The 24,737-nt window shown below is 48.3% G+C and overlaps 2 protein-coding genes across 9 annotated transcripts in view; one reads left to right on the top strand and one right to left on the bottom strand.

Annotated features, from left to right (window-relative positions):
- The window catches only part of Rnft2 (ring finger protein, transmembrane 2), a 73,206-nt gene extending 71,147 nt beyond the window's left edge, over window positions 1-2,059 (bottom strand). Inside the window, exons 1-4 of one of the 5 annotated variants that reach the window (XM_063225711.1) lie at window positions 1,492-1,963; window positions 959-1,022; window positions 650-852; window positions 189-361 (exon numbers count right to left, since the gene is read on the bottom strand). In XM_063225711.1, coding sequence (XP_063081781.1) covers window positions 189-212 — 24 coding nt within the window. In that variant the 5' untranslated portion in view covers window positions 213-361; window positions 650-852; window positions 959-1,022; window positions 1,492-1,963. The other 4 variants (XM_063225712.1, XM_063225713.1, XM_063225709.1 and 1 more) reach the window with 4 other exon arrangements.
- Window positions 2,060-2,216: 157 nt separating this feature from the next.
- On the top strand, window positions 2,217-22,295 carry Spring1 (SREBF pathway regulator in golgi 1). Of its 4 annotated transcripts, none has more exons than XM_063225708.1 (5): window positions 2,217-2,441; window positions 13,066-13,222; window positions 16,551-16,702; window positions 17,031-17,144; window positions 17,900-18,546. In XM_063225708.1, the coding sequence occupies exons 1-5, from the start codon at window positions 2,328-2,330 to the stop codon at window positions 17,972-17,974; spliced, it is 612 nt and encodes a 203-aa protein (XP_063081778.1). In that variant the 5' UTR covers window positions 2,217-2,327; the 3' UTR covers window positions 17,975-18,546. The 4 variants fall into 4 exon arrangements, with proteins under 4 accessions (XP_063081778.1, XP_023416434.1, XP_012997409.1 ...); XM_013141955.3 differs by lacking the exon at window positions 17,900-18,546 and adding an exon at window positions 18,559-22,295 and having other exon boundaries at window positions 2,218-2,441; XM_003477784.5 differs by lacking the exon at window positions 17,900-18,546 and adding an exon at window positions 18,559-22,295 and having other exon boundaries at window positions 2,253-2,505.
- The last annotated feature ends 2,442 nt before the right edge of the window (window positions 22,296-24,737 follow it).

The following is a 24,737-nucleotide window of genomic DNA, read 5'->3' as shown; positions in this document are numbered from 1 at the left end:
CAGCAGGAGGACTGCAAGTTGGAGGACAGCCCGTATAGTTGAGTGAGATTCTGTCTCAAAATGGAAGGGCTGGGCATGTAGTTCAGTGATAGAGTGTTTGCTTAACATGCAGAGGCCTTGGCTTCAACCCCTAGTACTGGAAAAAAGTTAATTAATTGGGAGTATGAATTCTCCTGGAAATACTTCACCTGGTTCGCAGCAAGGAGCCACATGGACTTCAGAACCCCATGCTGATGACACCTGAAGTGGGCACTCAGGGTTCCTGATGAGGTGACCACAGGATCTCCAGGACAGCAGGCCTGCCCTCTTCTCCTCACCAGAGAGATGCCCAGGTCAGGGAGCTTGCCAGAGTCCCCAAGCCCTAGACAGCACAGAACACTTGGGTAATCGGTCTATGGGATACTGCAAATCTGCAAAGTCTTGGGACATCGCTGGTCCCCATCTGCTCCATCTGCTCAAGATCTCTGGGTAGCCCTGGAGGGGAGTGGTCTCCCTCTTTGAGGTTCTTTGATTTTAGTTCTAACATATTTTGTCTTATGTCAAATTATGAGGCCTTATTGGGTAATACAGAAAATGTTTAGATCCCTCAATGGTTTCCCACTGTAACCAGAATACCCAAGTTCTGTCCAATGCCTAAAAGCATTCTCACCTGTTTTCCAGCTTTGTTTCCTTTCGCTCTCCTTGTATGATGCCCCTCCTTTCACTGGGGTGACTGCTCCTCCAACATGTCAACTTGCCCTTGGCTCAGGACCTTTGTACTTGCTGTTCTCTTTCTGGAATGCTTTTCCTCCTGAAGTTGGCTCCCTCAGGTCAAACGCCACCTTCTCCCAGAAGCATTCTTTTCCCACCTTCCTGGGAAACATTGGCCTGTTTCATTTTCTACCCAACACTTATTAGTTATTTACATGTATATTTACTTGTGATTTGCCCTCCCACTTACGTAAATGCTACAATTTACCTCGTAAATGCTACAATAACAGAGATCCTGTTTACCTCCTTTGCTCCTCTATCTCTGCATCTGCCTGACAAAGATAGAATTCAAGTATTATTCAATGAAGAAAACCATGGGTCTCCCAGCTGGTTTTTTTTCTTTCTTTCTTTCTTTCTTTTTTTTTGAGATCCCTTGTTCTCTGCCCCATCTTTCATATTGGGAAGAAATAAAGACCATATACTTTCCATGGATAGCTTAGCCTCTTGGAATACTTCCTTGTACCAGGACCACAAACAGGTATCTAACTTTTAGCTGAGGTCCTGTAACTGGATGCCTAGTGGCTTCCTAACCCCGACCAGGGCCACTTCCAACAACGCAGCCACCTCTTCCTTTTGGAAAAGTAGCTAAGAGAGGAGTCAGCAGCACCATCTTCATTTATAGAGGATACAGGACAGTTCATTCTATAAACTTGCAATCTTGCTTTAATAACCCTCCCCTACCAACATCACCCATCAATGCCAAAACTTTGGGAAAAATAAAACACAGTATCACAAAGTTACCATCCACAAGTCTGATACACCATCAAACGCCCAAGACTGTATTTTCAGATGCTTGCTTTTGAAGGGACCTCACATCCCTCGTCGGAAACAGGCCGTGCAAAACTATTCCAATAGTGAATCTTAGAACACAGTTTCGAACGCAGGATGCATCTGAATAACTAGCTGAGAAGCCTTTCAGTCTTCTGTCATATACATCCTACTGTCTCTCTATGAAGATCCGCAGCGAGACTTTTCGATGCTTGCCATATTTTCAGTTGTGCCCCCTGGCCATTAAAGGTCTGCACCGAGAAGCTTGCAAAGCAGCGTCTCCTGCATTGCCCGCACTGAAAGCAAGCAGGTGCACGGAGGATACAAAGTCACTAGCGCGCTTCTCATTCATACACTCAAACTACACCGCAGAACGCACTGCAAGGCCAGGAGTCTACAAAGACCAGGCCGGGGTGAAGAAAAATTCATCAATCACGGCCGCATCATTTACCTCTAGCTGAGCCAATCACTGTGGCGACTTGAGCAGCACGTGACTTCCGAGTGCTTCCGGCCTCTAGCGGGGTTTGAGCATAGATCCAATGGGCGGGGCGCTAGGACCAGTGTACGCCCAGGCCAGCCACGTGCACAATATGAACCGCCCCTTTTGTCTAGGTTTAGCCAATAGGATTCCGCCAATCCGCCACGACCAATGGCGAAGGGACGTCCAAAGGGTTTTGCCGGTGACGCACAGGCGGAGGCGGGCCGTGGGGCGGGGTCACGTGGGGCGACGCGCGCCGGCTGCCGGGAGCTTGCAAGGCCACGGAGGCCGGCCCGGCGCCAGGGATGGGGTCGTCTGTCGTGTAGGAGCCATGCCACCGGGTCCCCGGGTCTTTCCAGCTTCTCGCCCCGGCCGCCACGCCCCGCCTGCGCGCCGGGATGGTGAACCTGGCGGCCCTGCTGTGGCGCCGGCTTCTGAGGAAGAGGTGGGTGCTCGCCCTGGTCTTCGGGCTGTCGCTGGTCTACTTCCTCAGCAGCACCTTCAAGCAGGTCAGTGGTCGCTGCCGCCCGCCGAGCCGGGTCTGTCCCGGTCCCCTGGCCTCCTGGCCTGTGCCGCACGTCGTCCGTGCCTCTTGGGGTCGGGAGAGGAGCTGATGCCCGGGGCACTGGGGCTGCAGGGTCAGGACAGAGCCGGGATTCGAACACCTTGAGACCGGCGATCCTGCTGAGGCCGTTTCCTATGAGCACCTCCGCATCCTTCCCGTCTGGGCTAGCAGGGGGCGTGGCTCTTCTGGGTTCTTCATCGCCGCGGTCCAACGAGAAGTGGCACCCGCGCGTTAGACAGGTACACTCAGAACACTGGGAGAGGTGTAGGGGCCCTGGTCGCGCTCCGTTTAATTGGGTGGAGGCGGCTCTGTGTTCAGCCCGTCAAGGTCTTACCAAGGCCCTGAGTGGCAAAGTTGTTCAGGTTGGGCTCAAACTTGCGATCCTCCTGCCTCAGCCTCCCAGAGTGCTGAGATCGCGTGTCCTAAGATGGCTTTGAGGTTTTTAGACCGAACTCCCTAGAATGTACCAGGCAGAAACTGCTTCGGTAATGATGCAGTCGTCCTGAGGTAGTTATTAAGAGCCTCACTCTGCTTTTGCACTCTTCAGGGATCAAGTTCACAAATAAAATATATGAATGGTAAGTGAAAGGCATTATATCCCCTGACCTCCAACCTTAGACAAACACAGAGGATTCTGAGTTTCTTTTGTTGGCCAGGATGTGTGGAAAGAGCAAGTCAGTTTTCTGTATCTTTTTTTTTTTTTTTGTCTTTTTCTTTTTATCGGTACCAGGGATCGAACTCATGACCACACACTTGCAAGGCAGGCGCTTATGCCGCTGAGCTAAATCCCTAGTCCCTTAGTCAGTTTTCTGTTTCCCCAGATCCTTCCCCAAGTCTGGCGCCCTCTCTGTATCATCTTCCTTTTTACCTGACACCTGGCTTGGGTGATTCTAGCACTGTTTAACAGCTGTATGGTGTTGATTTCCCAGGGTACTTCAGCCTGAACCTCTGCAGAAAACCCCAAATTCTCTTATCAGATCGCCTACTTGACATCTTTTTCTTTTCCCCCTCTCCTTTCAAATTTTTGCCATTAAATACTCTTAAATTTTACTTAAAGTGTACCACTCAGAGGTAGTAAATGTGTTTCTAATGTTGCACAACCATCATCATCATCCATCCCTATAACTGTTCAGCTTGTGAGACACCATAGCTCGCCTTTCCCTGTCCCCAGCCCCTGGTTCTTTCCACTTGGTATCTCCTTTTGAGTGTGTTGTAGGTTTCCTGTGCTTGGAGCAGTCAGAACTGTTGATTCTTCTCTGCTGGTGCTTGCTCCCCCCTCGTCTTCCCACGCTCACACGGGGCATTAGTGTTCCCCAGGTAGTCAAGCTGCCAGTGTGTCTTTCTTTCCTTTCTGACATCCCCTACAGCTACAACGCTGGCTCTGCCTCTGCAGTGTATCCTGACTCTGCCCCCGTGTCCTGATTGTCATGCTGCCATCCTAGGCAAAGGCAGTGTCATCTTGTGCCTGAACCACTGCAGTAACCCAGCAAGTCTCGCTTCCTTTGCTTTCCTGTCTATTCTTTAGCCAGGTCATCTTTATAAAGCTCCTGTCACAGAACTGCACCCTTTTCAATTCTTTGGCTTCCTGTTATACTCAGATAAAGCTCCAGATTTTGCTCTAGAATCTCGGTGTGATTTAATCTTTTTTGTGGTTTCAGTTCGGGCTGACTGTACCTGGTGAGTTAGGCCATACTTAGTAACTAGTGTACACTTAGTTTATTTTCCTTGTGAAGGAATCACTAAATGAATGTTTCTTGTTCATTTGTTTGTTTCTCCTCACTGTTTTTGAATTTAACTTCCATGAGAAAAGGGACCTTGTGTGTCTTGTCCCCAGCCCTTGAAATACTGCCCAGCTCTTCATGGAAATGAAAATATTAGTTGAACAAACAAATAAGTCTTCTAATTGGGATGATTTTTGCTTTTTTCTTAGTCTAGCACACACTCTTGCTAACTCTTCAAGACTTAGTGTGATGCTGTCTGCTCTGAGATTATACTGCTTTTTAAGTACTCCAGCATGGTGTCGTCATTTTTTTATGACAAGTTTTCACAAAAGTTATGGTCTGTGGCTTTACCGTATGGGTGTTTAGGGAAACTGTTCAGTTCCCAGCAGTGCGTGGCTGCTGAAGCTGGCCTGGCCACATAGTGTGTGCCCGTCCACCTCGTCCTCCCCAGGGAACGTAGGTCTCAGAAGTCTCAGTAGCCACTTTGCTGCTCTAACAGAAATGAAAGAGTGTGTTTCTTTCCCCACACCTTTAATAGCGTGTTGTCAGCCTGTCTGCTCTTGCAGTTTGATGTTTGGAGAAGGGACTTGTGTTTTAATTGGTGTATTCCCATGTAGAACTTGCGCTTTTTCTGCTGTAGGATCTTGCTGTGAGTACAGGCTGGTCTTAAACTTTTTTTTTTTTTTTTTTTTTTTGTCTTTTTCCTTTTTATTGGTACCAGGGATCGAACTCACGACTGCCTGCTTGCAAGGCAGGCGCTTACGCTGCTGAGCTAAATCCCCAGCACCCTACTCTTAAACTTTTAAGCCTCCTGCGTGTTGGGATTACAAGCACGTGCCACTATGTGGAAGGTATTTTCATATACTTCAGCCCATTTGGATTACCTTTTCTAGAAATGACCAGCTTCTCTCTTTTGCCCATTTCTTTTTTCATGTTTTAAATCTTGGTTTGTATGAATTTATTTGCCTTACATTTCCCTAACTGCTGGTAAAGTGAAAAAGATACCGATGGAGGACGGTTTGGCTGTCCTCCCTGTTTCGCTGTATGTCCTTTTGGCTGTTTTACTCTTGTGGCTTTCTTTTCTTTCCTTTTGCTTTTCTAGGAATTCCTTGGTTAGTGATTTCATTCTCTTCTGAAGGTGCAGGTTGGAGTCTGCTGCAGGTGTTCCTGATTTTAAAGCTCATGTTTTTAATTCATAACATTGTGGCAGAGATGAAACAGTGAGCCTGCCGTGTTTGCACAGTGATTTTCAGAGGTGGAATTAAAAATGTATGTGATTTCAAATAAATCACCTTGCTTCTGCTAAAAAACCAAGGGATTTGTTAGCATGCGGTCTGCATTCCTGTCCAGTGACACTCAGGGGTTTGAGCCAAACTGCATGCTTCAGGTCATTGGTGTGTGTTGTCCCCTGAGCCACGCACACATTTGTGTCCTTTCCTGGCCTCCTGTGGGAATCAATAGAGATGCTCTCAGCCGTGGTCACCCTCCCTGGATGCAGGTGGGATGATTCCCCACCCCCTTTTCAAGTAGATGTGACCTTTGGCTTTGGCTCACGGTAAGAGGTCACTTTCAGGCTTTGGGCAGTACCTGTTCCCCTGCCCTGCCTTCCTGTTGAGATGGGGCCTCCGGCAGCCTGAGAGATAAGAATGAGCAGAACTGTAGGCTCACCTGTTTTAGACTGGTACCATGAGCAGGTAGGAATCTGTCCTTTTAAGCTCCTGAGGTTTAGTTTCTTAGGACAGTGAACCTTTCAGAGTTTTCAGTGATGCAGATAGTCCGCCGTGGCACACATGCCGTAGGTTTGTCACCACGACTTACCCCATGAGTTTCCATTGTGGTGTACAGACCTTGGGGGGTCCACAGACCTTTTCAGGGGCTCTGGGATGATCAGAATGGCTTTCACAGTATTCTTAACATCTTATTTGTTTTCTTGGTTTGTTTTTCATGTGTTGATACTTTCATTCATGTTGCAAAAGAAATGGTGAGTAAAACTAGAATCAAGTCAGTGGCATCTGATGATGCTAGTAGCTTGCATTCTTTTTTTTCTTTTTTGAGACGGGGTCTCATTTTATGCAGTTCAGGCTGGCCTTGAGCTCACTTTGTAGCCCAGGCTGGTCTTGAACTTACAACAATCCTCCCACTTCAGCCTCCCGAGTGCTGGGATTACAGGCGTGAGCCACCACCACGCCCAGCTAGTAGCTTGCATTCTTCAGTAGCGTATTTGCGGTAAAAATGACTTAAGTTTGCTAACCCTTGACCCTTGAGCACCCATCTTCTGTGTACAAGGAGATGGGAAAGAGGCGTTCCAAGCACCATTCTGCTAGAATGTGGTGCCTGCCTTGAAGAAGAGCTCTGGACAGCTTAGTTGCAAGCTGAACTAGTGGCTCACTACTGTTTTCATGGAGCACCATTTCTACCTGAAAGAACGAGCCATAGTTATCCAGATTTGGATACTGGGTAGATGAAAACTAATGAAACGAGCCTGTTCCTTCACAGGAAGCATCTGACATCATTTGTTGCCAAAGATAACATTCAAGCTTGGAGGTGAAAATTAGAATTTTGGGAAATGTGCTATCTGCTACCCTGAGCTTGATAACTTCCCAACACTTGACAGGTTTTTCTATTAGATCATTGGTGATATTAACAAATGTGGTTTTTTGATATAATAAAATGTGTCAACATTTGGATGATCTGCATAAGATCTGTTCAAAGAACAAGATAGACTCATGGATTTTATTGTAACAGTATGAAAAATTCATTGACGTGGTTTTAGAGACAACGTGGTACTGAACTGTTTTTTGGCAACAGTTACATTGGGATATAATTTGCATTTGTATAATTGTGTAACTCATCCATTTAAAGCGTACAGCTCTGGTCTTTAGTAAATTCGCCACAATCTTATTTTAGAGTATTTCTATCTCTCTGTCTCAGCTCAAAGTCATCACTAACCTACTTTGTGTTTCTATAGATTAGCTTATTCTAAATATTTATATAAATGGAGTCATGTGGTCTTTTGTGACTGGCGTGCTTCATTTGGCACAGTGTTTTCAGAATCGATCTGTATTGCAGCCTGTATCAGAACTTCATTTTTATGTCAATATTCCACGTGAGCGTCCATCGATTTTCTCATTATCAATAGACATTTGGTTTCTTTCCACCTGTTGGTTCTTCAGAGTGGTGTTGTGACAAGCATCCCTCATAGGTTTTGTGTGGGTGTGTTGTCATTTCTCTCAGGCACATATCCAGGAGTAGGGTTGCTTGGTCTCAAGTTACTCCTCGCTTAACTTTTTGAAGACAGCATGACTGTTTTCCCAAAGTATTGCACCATGTCGAGGCACCTGAAAGAAATTACGTGTGTCAAGTTTCAGTGTAGTATTTGGTGTTAAATATGGCATAGTATCATCATAATTCCTGCAAAAGCTGTTGGGTTCCCATCCTTTTCCAGCTCCACATCTGTGTGAGGTAGATTTTCTTCCTGTGCTTCAGCCCAAACACCAGATTGTTGCAGCTTGAGTATAGAGGAAGACAGCGGAATCCAACTGTCTCCCACTAAGCCAGACATTACAAAGACTCGCAGAAGTTTAAAAACATTGCCCCTCTTACCATTAAATTTTTCAAAAAAATTTTGCCACACAAAAAAATGCTGGCATAGTATGAGTTCATTATTTTTAAATGAATACTTGAGTTAAAATATTTTTAAAAATATGTGTCGGTTGTCCTTGTGGTAGACACTAGTAGCCGAACTCATGTAGGTGCACCTGTCAGGGTCCTCAGTAACTTTTCCATGCCTGTTAACTTCCCAGGACAAACACCTTGAGCTTAACCAGCCTGCTGCATCCTGCCTGTGGATGTCCGCCTGTTTGCGCTGCTGCTCTGTGCTGTGTGTGGCTTCAGGCTTGGCCATCTGCCCCTTGGTGGCCCTGTATCGGGGCAAGCTTGCTCTGTCTGCTGCAGAGTGGAGTGGTGGGAGGGCAGGTGTTTGTGTTCCTGTGAAGTGGCCAGGAAGGCTTGAAAGTGCCCTGTGATCTGCATCCCCGCTGGGGTGAGGCGGAACGTGGGGAGCAGGTGCGGGTTTTGCCAGCAGAGTAGTCGACTAGCCTCTGCTGCTTGGGATTCCTCTTTTCTTTAGATTCCATGTTAATTAATGCTTTGGGGGATAGAGCGCATTGTTAGAGAGGACATGGAGGGCCGGACTGTTGGTGTGGATGGTGCTAGGGGAGGGAGCTGGATGGGGACTGGGCCAGGTGACGAGGACGCGCACCTTCTTTACCAGTGTGTAGCGAACCCCACAGTGTGCAGGGGAGGTGCTGAGAGCCGGGGTTCAGCAGGTGACGCCTCTGTTCTCTCGTGCCTGTAATCTGCAGGGGTGAGGAGAGAGATTGTCAGTGGGGTGATTTACAGTACAGAACTTCACAGAACGCCATGATGGAATAGCAGGGTGGGCCTGGCTGAGTCCCTGGCCTGAGTGGGGGGGAGACCAGTGTTGAACGGGACAGAGACCTCGAGATCCTGTGACTCTGGCAAGTCCCAGAGCTGTCTGTGTAACTCTGAGAGTGTATTTCTGTCTTTGGCAGTTGCTGAGTATGTAAATTGGTGCCCACTTAAACGCTGTCTGGAGTAAAAGAAATCATCAGAGAGTTTGAATCTGGCTTTTGGTCTTGGGTTTGCGGCATTTACCATGATCCCGTGTCTTCCAGTTTGTGAGAGCAGAGGAAGAAGCCGTCCCCTGCAGCCGCGCCGCCGGCCGGCTGCGCCTTTGCTCGGCCTGCTTCTTCCGTCTCCCTCCGCGCTTGTTTTCTTCATCTGACTGAGACACAAGCTGAACACACGAGCATTTTCACCATCTTTAAGAGCTCCAATGCTTTTTGTCCTCCTCTATCAAGCTGCGTTTCACAAATATGAGGCCCTTGGGTGCCCCGCCTTTGCCCTCTCCTCTTTGACATGTGTAAGCATGGGCTTATTAATCAAGTGCGGGACACTGGGCTTCATCCCCGGCCCTCAGAAACAAACCTTTCAGAGCAGCAGTGCCTTAGGTGAAGTGCTCACTGTTTACATGGGGCATTTATCTCATCTGACCCTTGATAATCTCTAAACTAACACAGAGCAGTTACTAATTTACCTTTTGAAAGTCTAGAGCAGAGTACCGTGCAGTGACAGTAAGAATGTGTCAGTAGCCCCTTCCACTTAAGAAGAAAGTTGGGATAGTCTTGCTCCTTTTTGTTCCCGTGCCTTTCTGCAGACCCCCGAGTCCCCGTGAGGATGTCTGTGCTAACGTGGCAGCCAGCGCTCACACGGGACCTGGAGGGGACTTGCCTGCCTCTGTCTCCGCATCTGCAGCACGGTGTGAAAATTCATACCTTTGAAAAAACCTTGAATGAAAAGAAATACACAAGTCCGTGGGAAGAGCTTAGAGTGGAGACTCCGGGGAGGTTGGGAGGCAGCTGGGAAAGGTTGAGACTCCCTGCCATGGCTGCATGGCCAGCGCTGTCCCAGCATGCCCTCTCCACAGCCTGCAGGCTGGGCCTTCAGAAGAAGAGCGGAGCCAAGGCAGTGCATTATGTCATCTCTGTCCTCCTCACAGGCCTTTTGGCAAAGTCTTGAATATTCATGTTTGAAAACAAGTTCAAGTGCTGGGAGAATGGCTTTGCTGTTTACCGGGAATACGCCGACCCACAGAGGTCCATCTGAGGTGCACTCGTCCCTGAACTCTTGTTTTCCTTCGGAAAGAATAACAGGCTGGCCTGGACACTGTGAACCTTACTGTAAGAGCCAGTTTACTCTCCTCTGACTGGCCTCTTAATAGTCTTTATGACTATTAATGTATTCAGGGTCTCATTTGCAGCTCAGTTTAGCTCGCACATAGCTTGATTATGCAGTTAACTGATACGGTCCCAGTAGGGCAGCTGGGGATGAACTTACAGGTAGTTAAGCAGTGTGTACAGAAGTGATTTGTCCAGTCCCCGAGAGGCCTGCGCCGAGCTCCTCCTGTAGTAACTGAGAATACGGATGTTGTTTTTGTGTAACTGTCCTGCGCCCACTAGTGTCACTTCTTTATTTTAAAAGAAACAGAAGGACGCTGGGCATGTTGGCACACTCCTGTAATCCTAGGACTTGGGAGGCTGAGGCAAGTGGATCTTGCAAGTTCGAGACCAGCCTGCACTGCATAGCAAGACCCTGTCTCAAAAAAACACAAAAACAAAAACGAAAGAAAGAAAGAGAAGGGAGGAGCGGAACAGAAATTAAGACCACTGTGAAGGGACTACTTTGTACATACTTAGTAAATGAAAGAAGCAAATCTAGTAGCGATGGAGGTGTGGTAAAATTGAGTACACTGTTCTTTTTTTTTTTTTTCCCTAGTCTGGTGGCACTGGAAGTACACTGTTCTTTAAATGCTGACAGCATTACAAATGGTGGCTAAAACTTTGGGGAAGTTATTTGGGACCATTTAGTATTTACCACTACAATTATTCAAGGTATTTTAAACCCCCGCATTTTATTGCTGTGCTGTGTTACTAAAAGCCTGGGCCTGATGTTGATCTATGGAGCATGTGTTCCCTAAATCATGGCGCATCAGCATGATGGATTATTATATAATCTTGAAAATGTGACGATCAGGATAATGTAGGTATTTGGAAATACTGTAGTATTCAATTAATGTCAAAAGGAGTTAAATGTAAAACATCCTAATTTGTAGTATAAACAGAGTCAGAGGCCAGAAGCTAATAAGCAAAACCTAATACGGTTTTTTTGAAGTGATGGGCTTGTGAGTAATTGCTGTCTTTAATGCTGGAATCATTTTTTGTCTGTTGTTTAAAAAAAAAAGTCTTTTATTGTGGAATAATTACATCTTAACGGAAAAGTTGCAAAGATAATGTACTTCTTATAAATTCTTCACTGAGCTCCTATTATTAATGCTAAGCATGTTTTAAATTCTATTTTAAGTTGAAAATAATACCCCAAAGAGGATGACCTTTTCATAGTTACTCATGTCCCTCCCGCAGTAATAATCGTACCGTGTCTTCTGTGTCTTTGGCAAGGTACAGGTCTGACTGCCCGTGTTCTATAGTCATGACATCCCGTGTGTGGTTTTGCTTCTTGTGTTTTCGCTTAACACATTACAGATATGCAGCAGTTTGCAGCCCTGCCCACCTGTTACAGTCATCTGCGTACTTTAGCGAGTCTCCTCCACACAGACTTCCTTCCTTGTCTATAGGATTCGATTCTAAGTCTTACAGACCTAGAATTTGTTGGGAGCTCTGTGCATAACATGTTCCAGGTAGGTTTAAGAACTACCTAGGTAGCTGTCACTTCAGCCTAGCTTGATTTTACTGGTGGGTCTGTGCCAGTGTTTATTCAGGCACTTCCTGTCGGCTTTCCAGTCTTTTCTGCGTTGAAACAGCACTGTAGTTAACACCCCTATTCACCTTTACACATTGGTGTTCTCTGATGAGTGGTCCTCAAAAAAGGGTTTGCTGGGACAAATAGTACATGGTTGTGTATATTTTAAATGTTAATAGTGGTCCCCAGATTATTTTCCTAAAGAAACCTTAGTAAGTAGAAAGATCTTTTCCATTTTTAAAAAGTAAATAAGCTTTGCTATTAGATTTTCAAAGTCAGCCCCCTTTGCTTAAAAAGTGACACATGACAGATCATTCTTAATGGCAAAAGCCACGGAACTCTATTAGAATGGCGAATGTTTAATGTCCATGAAAGCCTCTGGGAGAGTCTTTTGTAATTGTTTTGTTTTCCAATAATGAATTGAAGCATCCAGAAGATGGCTGTCTCATGCTTGGCTTGTTTTCTGGCACCAGGGCGCCTTCCTCCTTAGTTTCTTTAACAGTATAAAAAAAGGCAGTTTTAAAAGCTCTGTTACTTCAGGGCTTGGCTTGAAGATGAAGAAGAAAGGTCTAGACTTGTGTCCCAGGGCAGCTCCTCTCCCTCCACCCGTCCAGCAGGATGGCTTCTGTGGAGAAATGTTTGCAAGCCTGGCATACTTGGCTTTGTGTTTTTGGTGTTTGTTTGCTTGTTTTGAGACAAGGTCTTGCTGTGTAGTCCAGGCTGGTCTCAAACTTGCAGTGAGCCTGCCTCAGCCTCCGGAATGCTGCAATTACAGGAGTGTGCCAGCACATCCAGCCGTACTTGGTATTCCTTCACAGGAGACTGCTCTGACCCCTACAGTCAGCCCTTAATTCAGGTTCCTTGTGAACATATAGCAAGGTCTGTGCAACTACAAATGTAAGGGACCATGTGTTCCTCTTTTTTTTGGATACCCAGGAGCAAACTCAGAACCTCGTGCTTGCCAGGCAGGCACTTATCCCACTGAGCTAAATCCCCAGCTCTTGGACCTTGTGTTCTTAGATGTGTCTGGTAACAGTCGGGGATAATGGTCATAAAAAGTCCTTCTATTTTAAAAATACTCAAATTTTGCATTCTATTCTGCAGTGTGTCTGTTTTAACAAGAAAAAATTTAATGACTTGTAATCAGGAAAAAAAAACCTCAAAACATTTTCCCTCCAAATTTTTTTCATAAAACTAACACTTTTATACACTTTTATAATATGCAGATCATCCTGGGCTATGTGTGTAAATATGCCTTAACTTCCTGCTTTTTCATATTGGCTTATTTCATTACTTTGCTCAGACTTTGGGTTATACTGGCAGAGTACAGATTCCTGTAGAGCAAGGTTTTCAATGTTTCTATCCCCTTCCTGTAGTTTCTATGAAAAATTCATAAGATTTCAAGAAAAGGTCCTTTAGCCTTCTCTTTGATGATCTCATTGTAGGAGGAGAGGGCGGTGAGAGATCGGAGTCTCCTCCAGATTCCAGACCATGACCAGCCCATCCCGTGGAAGGTGCAGTTTAACCTGGGCAACAGCAGCCGGCCAAGCAATCAGTGCCGAAACTCCATTCAGGGGAAGCACCTCATCACAGACGAGCTGGGTAAGGTGGCCGCCCTGCTTCCCACAGCTGGGCCGTTGTAGAGTTCTGCTTTTAGTAGAGATCCTTCTACAGTGCGTTTTCCCTTCGTGCTCACTTCGGGGTTTCCCGTCTTCTGTGTCTTTCACACTGAACTCACTGGTCCAGGTTCCCTTCGGCTCAGGGCGTCTTGATTTGATGACTGTAGCTCTTGACACTTTCTCTTGCCTGCAGCTTCCAGTGCTCGTCCGCCAGCCCTCAGGCCACTCCTGTTGTTCCCTCCAGTGTCCTGGCTTTGGATTTGGATGGTCTTTCCTTCTTATCTTGATCTGAAATCTGTAGGATAAGAGCTAAGTATTCCTCCTGAAAAAAAAAAAAGCCCACAGAATGTTGACACTCAGGAAATGCACTGCTTGATGGGCTGACCAGATAATTTCAGATGAATTGCAGACAAGTTCAAATGTGTTCTTACAGTGAATATGTCAGAGGAAGGCTTTCTTTTTTCTTTTAAGCTTAAAGGAAAAGAAAAGCGATTGCTGCCTGAGACAGACCGAATCTGCTAGCGCTCTCACCACTTGGCAGTAGCTTGACCCTCTCAGAGAGACTCCTTCCACAGAGTACTGGCCCCTGGGCTGCAAGCATTCTGTGAACACCTTGTTTGATTACGCAACACCTAAGCCACATTTGTAGGTGAAGGGATAGATACCAAGTTAAGCAACTTGCCAAAGACTGCCAGGGGCTCTTTATAACCCATAGACACGAAATACCATTGCCACATCAAGAGTAACAGTATCTCCTTGCACATAGCTAGTGTTCAAAGTTCCCTGGTTGCTTCACAGACTTTTTTTTCAACTAGCAGTTTGCAAATAACATAAGTTTAAAAATTTGTTTATAAGCACAATTTCACCCCTTTTGAAGGAGTCTCAGAACAAGTGGATTATGACCATGACAGTATTGGAATTGTTAAGGCAGACCTGTAAAGGACTCTCCACCTGCTTGTGATGAAGCTGACTTGAACGGAACATGGGCTGTCTTTAAAGTGAAAGCTACAGCTCATTACTGCTAAATGATGAAAAGAAAATCACATCCCTGCAAAATAACAAAGTAAACTTTCTCAAAAAGATCTCAAAGTCCTCAAACTGAGATGAGATTATTTCAGAATGAAGAAAGGCTTCAGAGGAAAATTGCTCACCTTGGAAAGAAAAGCACACAGTGGAGCTGAGTAACGAGAGGAAGCTTGCACAAGAAGCACACCGGTTAACGAGGGCCCGGTGCTGGGACGTGATGTGCGGGCCTATTTCTCACAGACAGAACAGGAAGTCTAAGCCTTCACTTTAGTATTTGGCATTACATTATAGCAAACAGTCCTTTTTTTTTTATCACAGCTAACAAAAGAATACTTTTCTCCTGATTAATTTAGGGGAGACAAAGACTCACAAAATCCTTGAGTGAAAAATTCCAAGAATCAACCCATCAGTGAAAATCCAAGCGTTATTTTATCTTCATGGATATTTGAAGAAGTGGTTTAATAAAACTTGTAACAACTTATGCCTTTTAGCAAGCAGATGCCACCATGAATTTTGCTAGGCTAACACATTATTAAATAAGACAACCAATTAGAATTACAAAGTTCTCAAAGGTTGAAAGTTAATTTCCCTGGCAGTAGCAACACATTTTGAGGCTGTGATCTCACAGGACTCCTTGTTGAAGTAACATTTTCATGAGTAGATTTGGGAAGCGAGATGAGCAATCGCCACTGATGAACTTGTTTCCCCAGAAGTTTGACCTGCAGTTTCTAGGCCAAATGCAGGGGTTGGCCCTGTGAAGGAGAGGAACGCGGGACACTGACATTTGCACTGCGGAGCGGGCAGGGAGATGATCTCTGCAGGTGGGGTTAGAGTCACAGTATTTTACATCCTTCTGGCAGAGCTGCAGTATGTTTTATCATTTGGGACAGACTTGAGGAAAGTGCTAGCTTACTTGGGTTTATTGTTGTTGTTGATAGCTGTAAAGAAAATGAATAGGAATACCTGGGAAGAATCCAGAAGCATTGACTATGACATTAAAATCATCTTGTCTTAATTTAGGAGACACAATAGCATAATTAACAATGCAACAAAAGGCGCCGGTTCCTGGGTAACAGGGTCTGATCCTCTTGAGGCCTCAGTTTCCCAAGCATTAGGTGAGGCCCTTTCAGTATGTCATCGTCATTCTCTTGGTGCCTCCTGCTTCTGCACAGACTTTGTTTTCCAGAGTAGTTTGTGAAAACAACCCTCAAGTGTCATTCTCTGAGGACCAGGAAGCTGGGGCATCTGCAGCAGAGCGATGCTGGGAACAGCTGCTCCCCACCTGCGGCCCGTGCACACACCTGTGGGCCCGTCAGGCACCTGGGAGCTTTGCAGGGGCCAAGTGGTGGCCCTTGTGGACTTACTCCTACATTTTTCTATCCCACTTCCAGAAGGAGGTAGCGAAGTGTCTTATTTATCAGCTCTGAATTATAAATTAGCTTCCGTAAGGAGATTTTCTTTCTATATAGAGCATGAATTGACTGATTGGAGGGGATTCATACATCTAGGTGATGGGGTCTCTGAGAAGTGCAGGAATTGGGAGGTTTTCTTTTCCTTGGGTGTAGAGAATAATGTTGCCTAATGCTAAGAGTAATTGAGTCCCTGCTATGTACATTTGCCAGCAGGCTAAATTTGAAAAGATTAGACCTCACTATTTCTATGCAAAAAATCCTCCAAATTACTGAACAACCAATAAGCATTTAAATCTATATGACACATATATATGTATACACACACACACACACACACACACACACACATTTTTTAGCTTTTGGTCTTCTGAGATGGGATATCACTGTGTAGTTCAGGCTGGTCTCAAACTCATGGTGATCCGCCTGCTTCAGTCTCCAGAGTGCTGGGATTGCAGCCATGCACCATTAAAAGATATTTTAAAGAATTATTTGTTTCTCAAACCTAGAAAGATCTCATTTTTGTAAGTTAATGCCTTTTCTCTATCTTTAGATTTTTTTTTTTAATGAAGAAATGGTATTGTCCCTCAGGCCCAGATGAAAGGTTGGCTTGCAGAGGTCAGAGCACAAACTTGTGGGCACGGCTTGCATGTTGATGAGCTGCCGCAGAGACCCGCAGCTGAAAGGACTTAGGAAGATCACAACAGGAGCCAGCCTCATCAGGGTGTCTGCCCCCTGAGTCCTTCGTGCTTACGTGCTACGGTCCCCTGCTGCCAGCTTCTCTCTCGCTCCTGTGCCGTCTCTGTTGCCGCTTCCTGGGCACCTTGGTAGGGAGGTAGGGAATGGTTCCTACTGAGGTTGACCTCTGACCTGCAGGCTACGTCTGTGAGCGGAAGGACTTGCTGGCCAACGGCTGCTGCGATGGCAGCGTCCCCAGCACGAAGCAGTACTGCTGCGACGGCTGCCTGGCCAACGGCTGCTGCAGCGCCTACGAGTACTGTGTCTCCTGCTGCCTGCAGCCCAGCAAGGTACGCGGGCGCTGCCCAGGCCGCCCTCTCTCTTCAGCACTGGTGTGATGGTGAGCTGTAGGCCCGGCATGGGGCGGTGGGGTGTTCTTCTGACTACGGAAGTCAGAGAGGAGCTTTGCAGGAGCTTTGTCTGCGAGGGAGCTGTTCCCGATCACTTGGTTTTCGCAGAGCAGACCATCGCTTTGCTGATCAGATATCCAGTGCCTGAGAGACCCGGCTCCCTCTTCTCTCCCCCATATCAGCATTTTTTTACTTGAGGAGAGAGCCAAGGTTACCTTGCATTGGCTTGGCTGGGAATTATTACAGGTGCTAACTTCTGTCTCCATAGCAACTTCTCCTGGAGCGCTTCCTCAACCGGGCAGCCGTGGCCTTCCAGAACCTCTTCCTGGCAGTCGAAGACCACTTCGAGTTGTGTCTGGCCAAATGCAGGACCTCCTCTCAGGTCAGCAGCTCTGCGGGCCCTTGCCGGGGAGGCGGGTGCGCGTCAGCAGTTGGAGGAGACCAGCAGGTGCACACGGAGTGGAGTGGTGATGGAGGAGAGGCTGGAGTGCAGCTACGCTGCCAAAGTTTGGGGCAGTGATAGTGTTTAGGATGCCAGCGCGAGAGTCACCCAAGTTAGGGAAGTGAAGGGTTTCTGTTAAATCAGGGTCCAACAGCTTGCAGCTCTCCTGTCTGCTGGACCTGACGCACTTAAATGGAAACATGAAATTATTTTTCTAAGTCAGCATGGAATTCTAATAGGTCAGCTCCTAAGAGATGCTCTCGCCCGCCTTTAACTGAAATTTGACTAAAGCTTCCCAACAAACCCCTCATTTGGAATGAGCAGTAATTTGCTCTGAGGCAGGGTTGTGGTTAATTTAGGATTCAAGGGGATCAGGCAGGTGGCTTTAAAAATACATGAAGAACTCAAGGCGTTGATGCGCATCAGTGTGCTGTCATCGGCCCCGTGTTCTCCGGGCGTCTTGCCCGCACCTGCCACGGCTGCCGAGAGGTCTGTGCCTGCGCCTGGGCCTGGGCGGCTGCCGCGGCTCTGGGGAGAAGCACCAGATGTGTGTGTTACACAAGCACTCTCCTCTGGCTGCTGTTCTTGATGTCACCATGTTAAAAGCATTTTTTCCCTTAACTGATAAAACCCAGGAGGTATTCCCAATCCTAAGTGAAGTGTCTCTACTTTTTGCCTTTTCTTTTTTATTGTAGAAATTTCCCGTTGCGGTTCAGTGTGAGATGATACCGGTGTCCTGGGGAAGAGATGACTTGGCTGCATTCTACTAAATTGAATGAATACTTACACTCAGTGCTTAGCATTGATCTTAAGCTAATTATTGAGCTCTCTCGGCCAGCCAGAAATTCAGGTTGCCTGTATGAAAACAGATTCGCTGTTGGGCGTGATTGCTCTAAATCACACTGGGACTCTTCTGGCCAAGGGGAGCCAGTGTGGTTGTGCAGGGTTTGGCTCCTGCACCAGAACTTGAGTTCCATAAACATCCTAGGAGCCATTTGGAGTAAGATCTCCGTAGGGCTCCTGATGGGGAACAGAATTTCTTTGGAGCCCAGCGTTAAGTGCAACATCTATTGGATCTTAATCTGTTTGAAACAATTTGAAAAAAAATATCGTCTCAGTCCATCTAGGTCATATTGAGGTTACTAAAAAGCTCCCTGGTGGACATAAGTACAATTATATGGTTACATGTGTCCATCTCAGTGCCCTTCTTAAGCAGTCTGTGCCGAATGTCCTGTGTTCCAGAATGTTGGTTGGGGGGCTGGGGATTTAGCTCAGCGGCATAAGCGCCTGCATTGCAAGGGAGGTGTGTGCAGCTCTGCCCTCACACTGCACTCTGCCTTCCTTTTGCCAACAGAGCGTGCAGCACGAGAACACCTACCGGGACCCCGTAGCCAAGTACTGCTATGGAGACAGCCCGCCGGAGCTCTTCCCCGCGTGACGGAAGACAGTCGGCAGGAGGCCCCGAGGAGCTCACCTGGGCCCACTCTAGTGCCCAGGCCTGTCCACGGGAGGAGCTAGGTGCACTTGGGTACCAGGACACCTTCACTCTGGCCTCCCATAGTGTCGCCAGGCTCTGCTCAGCACAGAGCACGACCGGATGGAGCTCTTCAGTCAAGCAGCCAAGAGCCTCAGCTGGTCCTGGGGCCGGGCTGAGCTGGTTGGAGCAACGCTGGCTGTTGCAAGATGTGGCTCAGGTGCCTGCACAGGGACCCGGACTTGGGTTTGTCTGGTGTCCACTGCCATTTTGATCCAGGCCCTCTCTCACTGTATGTTTATTTATTGGATCTCTTTGGAGTGGTGGGGAAATGCAGTGTTTGATTCAGGACAATGCCTTGCCATCCTAGTTGAGTATACTCAAGGAAATTACTTTTGTGGTTTCTCAGTTTCATGGCTTAAAACCCTGTGTTCACCCAGATAAAATGGCTTGTCTCTGAGGATGTGGGTATTCTCTCTTAGGATGTGGATAGTCTCTTAGTTATTTTTGGTTTTAACAGTGTCTTCAAGAATGGGCCTTGCGTACAACCTAGTTGGCATGTCCTGGCACCTCTCGGTATCTAAAACCTCAAAAGACACTGTTGTAATCCTGGGTGAAACCACCAGCACTTCGGTGCCTCGGGCCCTCAGGCCCGTCTCTCTGACCCTACCGTGCACCCTAGGCGAGGGCCCTGTTTGAGCCAGCAGCCTGCTCGTTGTCCTGGAGGAGCTGGTCTTGGCTTCCTGCTCCAGGGCAGCAGGGGAGCCCGAGGCCCCTGTCCTGTGGTGGTACCCGGCAGTAAGGTGATCGTACCCTGCATTCCCGCCTGCCATTGGCCTCAGGCTGTCGCAGATGCAGACAGTTTTCCTATGCAAAGGATGGCAAACCTCATAGGGCTTCCAGTGACGCCGTTGGCCCGCTGTGGCACGTGTGCCAGAGGTTTGTCGCCGCGGCCCTAGGACTTTTGAAGCTGAAAACCCAAGTTTCTGTGAAAGGGCTGGACAGTTTTACCTGCCCTCTGTGGGATGCGTGTGAGCGTCACCAATAGGACACCAAGCGCCTGGGCTGTGCTTGTGCTGGACCCCGGGCGTGGAGCGCTGTGCATTCTCCAGCTGCGTCTCACGCTTATGCCTGGAATGTGTGGTCCGAGATTAAGACATCCTGGCTCTTGCAGGGTGCTGCCTGGGACTTCAGGAGTCCCTTGAACACACCCCCTCCGGGACCCCTTACTAACTTAGGCACGCACCAGGCTGGTTTCATTGTGTCAGTTGTTCAGGCTGACCTGGAAGCAGGGTGCTGGTTGGTGATCTGCTTTGAGCACTGTTTCTCCCTTTTTTTGTTTCCCCCAGCACTGGTGACTGAATCCAGGGTCTTTCCACTGAACTATAACTATATTTTGTGTTTTATTTTGAGATAGAGTCTCACTAATTTACTAAATTGTCAAAGGTAGGGCTGGAACCTGTGGTCCCTCTGTCCGTGCCTCCCAGGACGCTGGATTATAGGCGTGCACCCAGCGTGCCCAGTGTGACGGCTGTTTCCCTTTTCTTTTTTCTGGGTGTTCCTTTGAAACAGGTTCTCACTCTGCGTGTAGCTCCGATGGGCCTTGGACTCACTGCCTCATCCAGGCTGGTCTCACGGGTGATCTCCTGCCTCCGCCTGAGCTTTTTCTCTGGGCCTTGTTTGCCTTCTGGTATATGTTTCTGCAGTAAGCCGTGGCAGTTTCCTTTAACTTCCTCTGCTACCTCTAAAAATTACCTCCCTAACATCATTTGCCCCACTAAGTAAGTTTTCTTAGAGGGTAAGCTGTCAGGCAGCTGTTCTGTAAGATTAGATCCAAAACACAAAAACAAAAAACCTGAACAGTTTTGAGCTTCTGTGTGAGATCAAACTCTGAGGGAGCCGAGTGTTTTCCCTCGTGGTTTTCAGCAGCTCGGTGTGGAGCCTGTACCTCGCGGGTGCTGCTGTCACCCTGTGTGAGGCTGTTTTGACCTTGAGCGGTGTGATGCAGACTTACCGGGTGCTTGCACTGCTCACGGCCTCCACTGCGCCCTAGGACAGCACCTTCCCCGCATTCCCCGCTCTGCTACAGGGACTGCAGCCCTCTGCTGACCAGGCAGCGACACTTGTGTTTGCACTCCGGAGATGAGGAAAGAGAGGGGTGAGATGCCCCCGAGTCCTGCCGAGATGGAGTGACCGAACCCGACCAGGCCGCGTCTTGATTCTGGCCCGGTGCGCACTCCCTCTATTTCCCCGGAGGCCTCTGGATGTCAGTTGTCGGTCAGGGGTGGTGGGCGTATCCAAATTAGGTCGGTATCCCAAGGCCATTTGCATTTGGCCGTGCAGTATGTTTTTGTACTCAAATCAGCTGGGGTGAGCGTACTGTGTGTAGTAAGTCGGGGCCCAGCCGCCCCGCAGGCCTCGCCTTGCTGCTCCCCACGCCCCAGGCTGTCTCTGGCTTCCTTGCTGCAGCGGGAGCTTTGCTGTGCTTCTATTTGTCCAGGTCCCAGCAAAGTGCATGTTAGCATGTTGAGAGTTTAGGAAAAGACCCCTAAGTAAAGATAAGAGCTGCCGCAGTTTAGGAAAACAAATTATTAACTACTGAGAGCTTGGGTCTAAAGGCAGCTGAGTAGTTGTGAGCGGTCCTCTCCATCTTGGGCCTTTTATTGGCCATCCCTGTTACTGGAAACTCAGCATAGGAAGTGTCCTGACAGGGAGGAGCACACTGCAGAGTGAAGGGCTCCGAGGGCCGGCAGATGGGGCCCGGGAGCCAGTGTGGACGGTGAGCTGGGGCTCCGGGAGGAAACGGGGACACGGGAACGGCCGCACGGCCCCTGACAGTCTGGTGGATGGGCTGTGTGTGCACAGAGACCGCCTGCTAGGCATCTCCTTCGCAGGCGGGAGACACGCGGCCTCGGGCAGGCGCTTTCCTCCCGGGACTCGCAGGCCGTTCTGTAAAGTGGGCCCATCTCTGCGGGACGGGCAGGAGGTCACTGTGGCTGTCGGCAGCCTGGGGGGGTGGGGGGATGGACGGGACTGGGAATTACTGAGCCCTTCTTATTTACTATTAGTAAGGATGAAAATTTCAGATAATTCAAAAATAGCAAGCAGTAAAATTAATGACCCACATTCACACAGCCTGGAGATAAGTGGGAGCCATTTTCCCCTTCTCTGTGACTTTCTAGGAAGAGAGGAGGCCACTTACTCCTCATGAAAACAACCCTTGCATGGTGCACAGGAACCTCTGTGATGTGCTTGGCCACAGTGTCAGTTTCATGGCTCTGCAGCACTGTGATCGATTCACTGCTGAGGGCCGTTAGCTCGTGCCCAGGGAGGGTCGCTTCGTTTGCTACTGCAAATAACGCAGTGATGGTACCTTTTATATACAGTGTGTGTGTTTCTCTGAATTGTTCTCGCCAGTGTACGCTACCTAATGTGTATGATAGTGCTCTGTCCTACCCTAGTAACGCTGTTACCAGATTTAAACTCTTTGCTATTGCATTTCAGTGTTCTACTTTGTATCTGGACTATTTTAAAAAAATTCATAACATTGCCTTTTATGTATCAAAACTCGTACTGAGCGGTGAGTTCCCGAGAGTAAAAGGGGGTTCGATTTTGCATCTCTGTCTGTCTGTGTTCTAAGCTAAACAATAACATACACAGTGCTGTGAATTTGTATTTTTTCAATTTTTAGTGAGATGATCGCCCTTCCGTGCTCCGATTGGCCATTTATCATTCACACAGGTTCATCGCCCCTGTCACTTGAGCTCTCTTTCCTCCTGATTATTCATGCGCATTTCTAAATGGAAGAAGCCTTAACTCTTCTGTCTCTTGTTCCTGTGACCCTCAAGCAAGGGGCTCACATACTGACAAACTCACTTTTCCAGCAGATCTAGGGCAGCGTTCTCCCCCAGGGGCAGTTTTACCCCCTGGGGGACGTTTGTCAGTGTGGAGTGGAGGAGGTGCTGGCTGCATCCCGTGGAGCGGCCAGGGCCGCGTCAGTGTGCAGGGAGCACAGGGCACCCCGCCCTGCGGAGTCCACGGTGCCTCTGGGTCAGGTCTGCCCCTCAGGCTGAGCAGCGCGGTACTGAGTGCTGACTTCATTATTCCCGGCCCTGGCGTTCTTCAGTGCTGAGTGCTGCTGATTAGATTACCCTGCAGTCCCCATGGGATGCTCTGCTTCCTTACAGGTCTCCAGCAGCCCAGTGCTGCCACAGGGCCCGCGTTCATGCCTTGCCGTGGAGGCCTCGCCATGGCACAGCTGTCTGCAGGAGAGTGCCATCCCTGCCTCCAGGATGGGGCAGAGGCTCCCACATGCTGAGTACCACAGCAGCTCAGCTGCAAGTGTGGAGGGGGGTGTGCGCCTGTGCTTACAGATTCCACTTAGAAAACAGGCCGTTCCACTGCAAAGCATCGCGTAAATAAGTAAGTAGTGATAGCACAAGCAAATAGAAGAAGAGCTCATGGCACTCCAAGAGGGTCTGTCCATAGCACGGCCTGCCCCGGTGCCTGCCACCGCTGCCTGCCCCCTGCAGGCGTCCTCCTGGATGTGCTCTTAACACGGCGTGTGGTGGGCCTCCAGTTCCAGGCCCAGTTGTAGCTGCCACGTACTGGTCCAGGCTGCTTCCAGAGACGGGAAGTGGAGGAAGTGGCCAGCGTGGGCCTAGGCCTGGGTGTTGTGTTCGTGTCACTGACTCCGCATCCCTGCTGAACTTTGGTGGTGAGCTTCTGAGGTCAGAGGTGAGCTGCTAGGCTGTAAGATGAGAGCTCAGCCCTTCGGAGTGCAAACGAACAAAGCAGTGTGCAGTGCGAGCCAGCGGGCCATGCAGGTAATAACCGACCTTCTTCCCTAGTGTTGGGACTGAACCCAAGGGACACTGAGTCATCCCGAACTGCCCTTTTCCTTTTGAGACAGGGTCCTACTAAGTTGCCAGACTGGCCTCGAACTTGCAACGCTCCTGCCTTAACCTCCCAAGTCGTAGGGATTACACTGCTCACCTCTGCACCTGGCTGGTCCACTTGTACAGTGTTACTTCCCTGGACTGCACATTCTTCGGGACTGGAAGGACCAAAGTATTTTACTGCTAGAGGTACATCAGTAACAAGTGAACACTTCTCAAGTTGCTCCTGGGGCAAATAGTTTCTTCACTCCTTGGGATTTTTTTTTTAATTGATAAGTTTTTAATGCAGCTGTGAATGTGAGCTTTGGGTCAGAATACATGATAATCCAGAGTCAAAAGTGGTGTTGCCTAAATGAGAAATCCCTGTCGGCAGTGGCCACATGTCACTGTTGCTAAGGAGATTGTGTGTGTGTGGTCTTGTAGGGATGGTGTAAAGCTGTAAAGATAAGCATGTTGACTAAAACGCTTCTTGTGTAGGTACGTGGTCATCGCTGCTACACTGGTCGGTTGATGACATGCTGCTGGCTGTGTCCCCATGACATTGTTTGCATGCCTGTGTGTCTGTAGTGCAACAGCCGTGTGAAGGATGTGAACAGCATTCTAATTTTACTGACGAGCCCAGGTATTAATGACCTTGAATAAGTTAACCCTCCTGGCTTCGGTTTCCTCATCTGATACTTGAGGCTGATGGCTAAGAAACCTCGTAGCTGAGTCCTCGGACTTCTGAAACCAGAAGTCCCTGCCTGATGAAGGCGAGACCAGCGTCCGTGTGTCCCAGCCACGTGGCTGTGGGCTTGCTGCTCACGGGGTGAGTGGTCACGGCCGTCCAGAGCCCGCTTCCTCCAGGCTGGAGTCCTCGATTCTCTCTTGAAGATTTCAGTGTGGGTAACTGTTCAGCCTGCCACTTCCTTATCAGTTTTAAACACTCTTTCTGTGCTGGGACCACCTCATTGTAGGTTGCTGGCCTGTACCTGTGAGGGCAGCTGCTTTATTATCTGTCACAGAAACAGGTGTCTTCAGCAGGGCGACCGAGGACCGGGACAGATTGCTCACATTCCAGGGCTGGGTTCTGCGGGTGCCCTTACCCTGCAAGCCAGGGCATCCCCAGATGCCTGGGCTGCACTCGCTGCATGCTGCCCAGCCTTTCATGCTTCTGTATTA

The sequence above is a fragment of the Cavia porcellus genome, unplaced genomic scaffold (genome assembly GCF_034190915.1).
Source record: "Cavia porcellus strain 051 isolate PalLab524CR breed Dunkin Hartley unplaced genomic scaffold, mCavPor4.1 scaffold_16, whole genome shotgun sequence".
Taxonomy (NCBI): domain Eukaryota; kingdom Metazoa; phylum Chordata; class Mammalia; order Rodentia; family Caviidae; genus Cavia; species Cavia porcellus.
This window is presented reverse-complemented; position numbering and strand designations above follow the sequence as displayed.